Here is a 9274-nt window from a genome sequence, read left to right as displayed (position 1 = left end):
GGGGGGTGCTTTGAGGCATAGCCTAAATGGTAGAACACTTGCCTAACAAGTGCAAAGCCAGGTTTCAGGCTCCAGTATTGCCAAAAGGAAAAAAAGCTTCTCCATCAGTGAGCACCCCCTTATCCTCCTAACTGCACTTCCACACAGACGATGAATCCCTACTGTGCAAATACAGCATTCTATGGACTTAGCCAGATGATTCACAATAAAATTCCCATTTTTAAAGCAAAAGGTGTCTATCTTAATTAGTGTACATCTCAGGTATCAAATATGGAAAAGGGAGCTAGTTAATCTGCTTGATCCAGTTTCAGGTCAAATGAGTCATTGGCACTGCTGGGCTGTGCTACAAATTCTCTGTAGCTTTGTTAGCCAAATAGGTCGAGAGCCTCAGTCACTTCTGACCCTAGGCGGCCTTCATCTCTTTTCACTTACGTCTCACCCTTCTCCCATCCTTGTGATAGTAGGTTACCCCAGGAAAGTCCCGGATGTTTGTTCTCTTTGCTTTGTTCCGGTTCTGTTAGATCTATCCCCACACCAAATCCTAGCTGGTGGTGCTCTGGTAAACAACGAGCATCACTCTGACAAGAGCCTTAATTTGTAGCATCTTTTCAGATTCTAGTGATGTACAGAATGTATTCTCCCCTTACCCCCACAGCATGAGTCCACTAAAGGCAGAACTAGTAAAGGATATATAGTGGGTTTCTGAGAGCCAGCCTTGGCACACCACTGTCTTAGCCTTCCTGGAGTAACAAAAGATTGAAACCAGGTATGGTAGCCTGTCACCCTACAAAAGGATCAGGAGTTCAAGGCCAGCCTTGGATACATGGGACTCTGTCCTTAAAAAAAGGTAGTAAAATGACAAGTGAATCTCTAGCTGCCAGCACGTCACTAAGTCCAACAATCCTAATGTGCTCTGACATGGATCTGGGAGGCAGTAAGGTACGGAGGATTCTGAATGTTAAGTGTTGACTGAGAGGACTTGCTCCAGCCCACGTCCTTCTTAATATCTATCTACATTCTTGATCTTAGTGCTTTCGGCTCCCATGAGCCGGACTGGAAGGTCATGTCAGCTTGCTGTAAAACTCTTACTTCCTCTTACTGCTCTCCACTCTTACCTGTAGACGCAAGATACCTGGCTCTGCTTGCTGCTAACCCCACTGGGAGTATCTGAGGCCCTAACATCCACCTTCAGCAAGGTTAGAGGTGGCTTGCCATCTTACAGGATTGTTAAAATTGTTGGGGGTCCCTGAACATGGATGGCCCTGCACTTGTCTGATTCTGTACTTTAAGCATTACAATAGAAGTCCTATCAGTCAGTGATGTCCAATCAGTGCACTACATAACGTCAAGGCAAAGAATCCTCTTCACTACTAGTATACACTTGCAGGGAAGGTCAGAAGAATTTTTACTTCAGAGCCGACTGGCACGTTATTTAGTGCTACCACAGATTTTTAGCTTGCTGGCTCCACCCAGTGGTAGCTGATAAAACAGTGGCTTCATTATCATTAAGATAGATTTCTTGCTTCATCTGTGTTCAATCTTACTTACCTGAAATCAATATATTACATTAGCAGAGCCAGGGGACTGATGAGCTCCAGCCTATGGCAATTAGGAAAGATGGAAAGGCAGTATCGATTGATGAACTGGTGGTGATTCCAGGCCTTAATCTTTTAACCCTCAGGAAACCAGATTCCGCGCTTTGAGAGCACAATGTCTTCATTAGATAAACTGAATTCCTTTTCCCAAGAGACTCAATCTAGCCATCTAAGTAAAATAGCCATTTTATTTTCCCAGGTCAACTGCACTGTCTTTTGTCAGCCAGCTCAGTCTCTGGAGAAATTTGTGGGTGATTTGAGTAATAACAGCAAGGCCATCACTGTTAGTGCCTTTTCCCGTTCCAGCACCTCTCCAGGAGGCATGGAGCCCGTGGCAGCAATCACCAGTTTTACAAAGAAAAGATGCTACCGAATGGCCTGAAAGAAAATGACTTTAAGAGATGAAACTTCCTGGCTCTCTTCATCAAACCATACCTTATTTAAACAAACACACGCGTGGTATGTCGACAGTTGCATGTTTACAGAGCTAAGAGAATTTTACAATAGTGACCAAGACTGCAGCTTCCCAAAATTACCCAGCTGAGAAAGAAAGCTTAAAGCAGCAGCTTGGTTTTTCCTTAGAGAATAAAAGCATAAGGTTCAATATGCTTTTGTAGTCAGTGGTTAACCCACCCAAAACAAGCTGTCAGGACGGAGGCTGCTAAGCCGTAAGATACCAGAGAGCCAGCAGGTGGCAGAAGCAAGTTTTCCAAGCAGCCTGAACCCAAAAATGTGTCTTCCCTTTCCTGAGGCATGGATGGGTGGAGTCTGCACAGGAAGCCAAGATCTGCAACAGACCCAACACATGCAGTCTGGTCATGGGGAGACAGGAAAGACAAACAAGGGGCCTGAAGGGCCAGCTAGCTGTCGGTGAGCAGTGTTCCTCACACAGGCGCAGGTCAGATCATGCCCACACAAGGGGCTTAGCTGCAGATCCTCACTGCATGATTTTCCCTCACAATCATGTTAGCTCTAAGACGTGGCTATTCCAGGATCCCCCCAAACCCTCTGTTTCCTCTGAGGAAACACTCTGCGGTCACAGGCTGCTGTAGCCTTGGCTCTCCGCCCAGCGCCCCTGGGGCCTCTGCCCACAATGCTGATGTCTTCTTCCTGCCTTTCCAGTGGCGTTGAGAGGTAGGGGGCTTGTACCCGAGGCCTGAAGAAGAGACCACAAGGCAAAGCGGGCGGGGAACACGCAGTGCCTTCCAGATACTGTGGTCAGGGCGCAGTGCCGTCTGCGTAGGTGGCACCTAGCGCCCTGGGGTCCCTCCTTTCCGGTGGACATCTGCTCCCTTTTCACACAGCCAATATAAAAATGAAGCAGCAACAATTTTTATTGAGGGACCTAAACTGAAAATAGGTTTAGAACATAATTTAAAAAAATAAAACAGCAAAAGTAGCAAAAAATATATGACCTTTTAAAAAACATTTTCCATTTTTTTTCTTTTTTCTTTGTTTTTAATATATAGCAACGGATGCCTCCCTGTCACCAGGAGCATCTTACCCAATGGGCAAATCTCTGGTAACGACCCTTTTAAAAAGACATGTAAATATATACTCAGATTTATACACTTTGTGTTTTCTTCATAGCTATGTACAAAGCCCCCAGTCCAGGACCACACCACTGCTCCAGTCTTTGCCCTTGCCATCCTCTGGGACCAGGCGTTTTGGTCAGCGAAGCAAATTAGTACTACAATTACTAAGCCACTGGCACCCTCTACGTGGAACAGAGGGTCCTCCACCGAGGCCTGGAGCAGTGGCCTCCCTGCGGCGGGAGCCCGAGGACCAGGCCCCGGCGGCCACCGAATGCCAGGGACTGACAACACAGGACCACTCACTCGGGAAGCTCGCCCTGCTTGCCTGCTCGTTCCACTCCCAGCCGGCCCTCCAGGCAGTGCCCGCGGCAGGGAAGGGTCTTGGTCCGAACTTGGGAGGGAGTGAAGTGGCTACCAGCAAGTACCTGCCTCCGCTCCCCTCTCACAAGCAGGCTGAGGAAGAGGAAGGGGGTGCTTAGTAGGGGAAGACAGACCACACAAGAAGGCCTCACACAGGCAGCCGGCTCCTGCCAGCAGGAAAAGGGAAGGAGGAAGGCAGTTGAGTCCAGCCGGAGCTGTGGGTGAGGAGCACAGCTGATGGTGGAGCTTCGGGGTATCAGCGTCGCTTGAGTCCGCCGTTGGCTAGTGGGGTGGGATGTCGGGGCAGACAGGGCTCCTCGGGCAATGGCTCATGAGAGAAGACAGAATCCTCCCCCGAGGAGCAGGTAGAGCTTCGGGTATCGGGAAAGCTGGGGGAGTACTGGTCCAGAGGCATGGACAGGTCCAGATACTCCTGCGACAGACAGGAGAAGGGGATGGGTAGGAAGCAGCGTTCGCCGTGCGCCCTCGTGGTAACGGTCTGAGGTCTGGCTCAGGGCAGCCCTACCTGGTTGGAAGTCAAGGCCACAATGCGGTCCAGGTCTTCCACCAACTGCTTGAAGGTAGGCCTCTGGGAGGGCACTGCATGCCAGCAGTCCCGCATCATCATGTACCTGAGGTGGGACCACGAGGTCACGGAAGAAGGGCAAAGCAGAGTGAGGGGCTGGAGAGCGTGGGGGAGGGAGACTCACACCCCTCCCCCTGCCCACGGAGCCCATTCTTCCACTGGGCCTGGCTCAGGCTTACAGCTCGTTGGTGCAGTTACTAGGCTTGTCCATCCGATGGCCCTCCTTCAGCAGCTTGAAAAGCTCTTCCACAGGCACACCAGGGTACGGGGAGCCGCCCAGGGTGAAGATTTCCCATAGAAGCACCCCAAAAGACCACCTGCAGGCAAAGAGAGCCACTGTCATCTTTTCAGTGTTCCCCTCAGAAGCAGATGTGCATCCGTGCTGAACCTGTTAGAGGTTCTCCCCGATGAGCCTTTAACTCCAGGGGGAGCACCGGAGGACAGAGCGTCCAGCGCGTGAGAAAAAAGCGACGGGCGAAGACAGTGGTGGCTTTTCCTCTCCCTCATTAGGAAGGCGATTCATCACCCCGGGGGGAACGCGGGACTCTTCTTTACTGGCTCCTCTCCTAACATACCCCTGAAAACTGCTGATTTCAAACTTACACATCACTCTGGTGGGTGTAGATCCGGTCAAACAAGGCCTCGGGTGCCATCCACTTCACAGGCAGCCGGCCCTGTGAGCAGCAGGGAAGAGTGAGGCTGGGGGCCCCGCGGAGGACGCGGCGTGCGCACCTGCAGCCCACCTCAGCCACCTGCCCAGCCGGGCTCCGGCGCGGACATCTCACGTGGGCCAAGCCCGTGGGGGCGGCGCTCAGGGAGCTACTTACGTTGGTTGTCTTTTTATAGTAGTCGATGTGGTGGATGTCCCGGGCCAGGCCGAAGTCTGCGATCTTCATCACGTTGTCTTCTGTCACCAGCACGTTCCTGGCGGCCAGGTCTCGGTGGATGCACTGCCCCGTGGGGTGGGAAGCAGGTGAGGGGCAGCAACCCTGAGCCATTCCTCCCCGCCCTGCTCTGCAGTCCGGAGCAGCACAGCCCTTCCTCCCACCCCAGCACCACAGCCTTGCACATCCTTCTTGCCCCTAGAATGTTCTTTCCTTCTGTTCCAAACACCATCACCTCAGCAAACCTTCATCCCAGGCTCCTCTGCTGGTCCCCGAATTCTCAGCTTTTGGACTTCTATACCCTGAAAGCCAAAGCTTCAGGCCCCTGTTCAGTTTTGATGGGCACATGCTCCGAGCCATCTCCCCAAGCATGGATGGAGCGACTGCGCTGGGCTCGGGTTACAACAAAGCTACCGTGTGCTAAGCACCCAGAGCTGCCCCTCACCCGTCTTTATCCTTATAATGATGCTACAACGTAAGGACTATCGTTATTTTGCATGTGAAGAAATACAAAGCTGTGATTGAGTTACTCAAGAGGCTGAGACTGCGGGGGGAGGGGGGGTCATGATTCAAAGCTAATCTGAGCAAAAAGCTTGAGGGATCCCCACCTCAATGAATGAAATGCTGGGTGTGGGTGCTTGTACTTGTCATCCTGGTTATGTGGGAAACATAAATAAATAGGACTGAGGCCCAGGCAAAAAAGCAAGACCCCATTAGAAAAATAGTGAAAGCCAAAGGGGCTACAGGCATGGCTCAAGTGGCAGAGCACCTGCCTGGTAAGTGCAAGTTCCTGAGTTCAAACTCTAGTACTGCCCCACAAAAGGAAATGTGAGGTGTTAAGCAGCTGCCCAAGGCTATGAAGAGTGGTAGAGCACAGGCATGAATCTCAGTCTGAGCCCAGGGCCCCAAGGCCCCACTGGCTCTCCTGTTTCCTTGGGAGCCGGCTGGAGTACCACACCACCAAGCATTCAGATAATGTACCTTCTTAGAAGCAAGATACTCCATGCCTCGGGCCACCTGATAGGCACAGGATACCAGGTCCTTGGAAGAGAGCTGTTCCTCCGGGTTGTGGCTGGGGTTATAGCAGTATTCCAGTCCTGGGGGCCTCCGGGCCTGCAGGTACTCTCGGAGATTGCCCTTGGAGGCATACTCCACAATGACATACAGAGGACCTGGAGCACAAGGATGGAGAAGCCGGAAGCTGGGTCAACGGAAACTCATGTGTGTACAATTTCCAGACCATAGCTTCCCTTTCTTGCCTCCTTTCAAGAGAAGCAAGGAACGTCACTCTGCTTACTAAAGAAAGTCATAGAGATACTTTTTCACAGCAGAGTTCAAAAAGTTCCCAAGTAAAGTTGAAGAGCCCTAATTATGTCCCTATGTGTAACTTAGTTGCCTATGTTCTCAGATGAACACCACCGAACTCCAGTCAGACTCTAGCAAATCCATTCTAATCCCTACCATACTAATTTCCCAATCTCCTGAGAGAGGCTGAGAGTCCTTGTCACTGATACCCAAGAGCCTACACCTCCCCAGGTGAGACGCTCAACACCTACCATCCTGTGTACAGGCTCCCAGCAGGTTGATGATATTCTTGTGTTTCCCAATCATCTTCATCATCTCCATCTCTGAGATAAGGTCTGACAGGTCCTTCTCTGTTGCGTCCGCTTTACACAAACCAGAGGACAGGGTGAGACTTGAGAGGGGGGAAGGAAGAGAGGAAAGGAGAGAGGGAGAAAAAGAAGACAGGGAGGGAGGGAGGGAGAGCTAGGGGGAGGGTGTATGTCCAAGGAATCCCTTTCTGTCAGAACCTGTTTCTCTCTACCCCACTTCCCATCCAAACTGATCTCCTTTTCTTTCTTACAGGAGCTACCGCTGTAACGTGGTAATGAGCTATGTGACCAGGGAGAAAATTCAGCTGGACGTGGGATCCTGAAAGAGTACATAAATTAGGCCCAGGTGGATGCTAAGGAACAAGGTGGTATTACAGTAATTGTGAAGTGCACAAAGCACTCTCCATTCGTAAGTAACTCCAACAGGCGGAATAGCAGCTATGAGCAAGGGAAGAATCAGAGAAGGTTGTCGTCCATTGGCTGAGTGAGGTCCAGAGTTTGCTTAGAAAGTGTGAGTTCACAAGAGTGCAAATGTCACTTACACTTCAACATCTTCACAGCTACTTTGGTCACGCGGTTGGGTTTGTCCTTGTCTAGCCCGATGGCCTCTGCCAACACCACCTGCCCAAAGCAGCCCTCTCCCAGTGGCTTGCCTAAGACCAACCTTTTGAGGAAAACAAAACAGTCAAAGCCGGGGCTGGGAAAGGTCAATCTCTACAGGGCACCCCATCTCCCTTCACCATGTCTCACCTAACTAAAAACTAGAAGTGACAGGATATTTCTACAAGCACCTCATGTACTCTACCCCCTAGATACATAGGTATGTACAAGTACCACTAGAATAAGTGAAGGTGTCATCAGAAAGTTGGGAGTTACAACAGTACCTGTCTCGGGGCAGCTCCCAACGGGGGTCTTCGGGAAGCTCATATTCTGAGACTCCAGCTAGCATAGGAGTCCCGCTGGAAGAGAGCCGTGAGGGCCGAACTAGAAGAACCCCGGAGTTCATGGATGCACTGGAGTCAGCCGACACCTAAAGGGAAAAGTGGGGTCACCCTTCTAGCAAGAAGACTGAGTATGCGATGGCCATTCCCCAGCGCTGTGGCAGGAAGATCACATGAGATTAGAAGACCCAAGTTCTAGGGCTGATAAATTCCCACCATCAACTAGCCTTCTGGGTTTCATTTTTACTCACCTTTCAAATGAGCACACCAAGTATGTCTCTTCCAGCTTGATGCTTTACAGCTTACTACTGCAATAGCAACTCTCTTCTTAATTGGCCTTTGTGAAGACCCCCCCCCCCCCACCGATTATGGACTCCTAACGCCACACATTCCAGTGCCAATACAGTGAGCTGCCCCTCTTTCATACACCAGAACCTCCTGGACACTTCCTCCCCGAGGGGGACGAACTCTGGGTACTAACTTGGGTCCACTTCTCTATACTGCACCAATGCACCTATAACTGATCTCAGGGATGGTGCAAGTGTACAGTACCACTGCACACTAGGGCTTGACGGAACGTTCTCCTGGAAACTGGGATGCAGAGAGTAGAGATTTCTGGGCTAGATCAGCATGGAGCCATCTTTGAGCCCCTAATTTAGGCCACTGAGCCTGGCTTAGAAGCCAGACAGCAAAATACATTAGAGACAGTGGAGAAAGGAGCATGTGAGTACTCTGAAGGGGGCGCCGAAGGCCCAGGGAGAGGTGTCAGTGAGCGTGCAAATCCCCCATCTACTTTCTGTTACCTGTCTGCGCAGAGGAATGCTCTTGGCCAGCTTGTGCACAGCCATCTGGCTGTGGAAGTCGCTCTTCTTGGTGCCACTCTTCATCTTGTAGATGATGACAGAGCCCACCATGCAGGAGATGAGGAAGGCCCCCGTGCAGTAGATGATGATCTCCAGGTAGAGGGGTGAGGTCATCACGGCCGGCCTCTCTTCCAGGGCTGAGTCAGTGTGAACAGAGGATTAGCAGGCTCCAGGGACCATGTCCAGGAGGGGCCCTCTCCATAAAAAAAACCCCAGCACCAATGTCCAAAGGGCATTTCTAGGGAGGGAAACTCAAACTAGGTCCTAGGGAGGGTTGAGATTCAGGTCGATGTCTAATAACTTCTGCGGCTTCCTTAAACTGCCTTGCAACTTGGGAGGATTGAACTGGATGACCTTGCTACACATCCCACGCTCGCTCCTTCTGGAGCTTCCTGCTCACCTGGACTGCCAGGCTAGAAAGGTCCCGTGGACCGCAGGGGCAGCTGAGTCATTCTTCTGATGGACACAGAGCCTTTGTCTGTAGTTTCAATACCATGTGTGAGTGGTTCTCAGTGCTCATCCCAAGAGGCCAGGGGGGACTGGGAATATGGCCTAGTGGCAAGAGTGCTTGCCTCGAATACATGAAGCCCTGGGTTCAATTCCCCAGTACCACATATATAGAAAAGGCCAGAAGTAGTGCTGTGCCAGAAGTGGCAGAGTGCTAGCCTTGAGCAAAAGGAAGCCAGGGACAGTGCTCAGGCCCTGAGTCCAAGGCCCAGGACTGGCAAAAAAAAAAAAAAAAAAAAAAAAAAAGAGGCCAGGGGGATCTGGAAGGCAGGGCTCATTTCTATGTGCTATTAACACTTGGCCCACAGTGGTACTCACAATGAAAGCAAATGGAGGATAGGAAGCAGCCTTTATTGGACTAAACCTCTGTGACATCTCTGTCATGTCAAA

At 50.9% G+C, this 9274-nt stretch overlaps 1 protein-coding gene across 8 annotated transcripts in view; it reads right to left on the bottom strand.

The window, feature by feature from the left end:
* Positions 1-2905: 2905 nt before the first annotated feature.
* Fgfr1 (fibroblast growth factor receptor 1) overlaps positions 2906-9274 on the bottom strand; it is a 55452-nt gene continuing 49083 nt past the window's right edge. For 5 of the 8 annotated variants that reach the window (XM_048330952.1, XM_048330953.1, XM_048330954.1 and 2 more), the window contains 10 exons: positions 8312-8514; positions 7458-7603; positions 7116-7237; positions 6517-6627; positions 5942-6132; positions 4904-5026; positions 4680-4750; positions 4256-4393; positions 4017-4122; positions 2906-3923 (listed from right to left, as the gene is read on the bottom strand). In XM_048330952.1, the coding sequence (XP_048186909.1) occupies positions 3747-3923; positions 4017-4122; positions 4256-4393; positions 4680-4750; positions 4904-5026; positions 5942-6132; positions 6517-6627; positions 7116-7237; positions 7458-7603; positions 8312-8514 (1388 nt within the window). In that variant the 3' untranslated portion in view covers positions 2906-3746. The remainder of the gene's footprint in view (positions 3924-4016; positions 4123-4255; positions 4394-4679; positions 4751-4903; positions 5027-5941; positions 6133-6516; positions 6628-7115; positions 7238-7457; positions 7604-8311; positions 8515-9274) is intronic. The other 3 variants (XM_048330950.1, XM_048330951.1, XM_048330956.1) reach the window with 1 other exon arrangement.

This window comes from Perognathus longimembris, chromosome 21 (assembly GCF_023159225.1).
Source record: "Perognathus longimembris pacificus isolate PPM17 chromosome 21, ASM2315922v1, whole genome shotgun sequence".
In the NCBI taxonomy this organism is placed as follows: Eukaryota; Metazoa; Chordata; class Mammalia; order Rodentia; family Heteromyidae; genus Perognathus; species Perognathus longimembris.
This window is presented reverse-complemented; position numbering and strand designations above follow the sequence as displayed.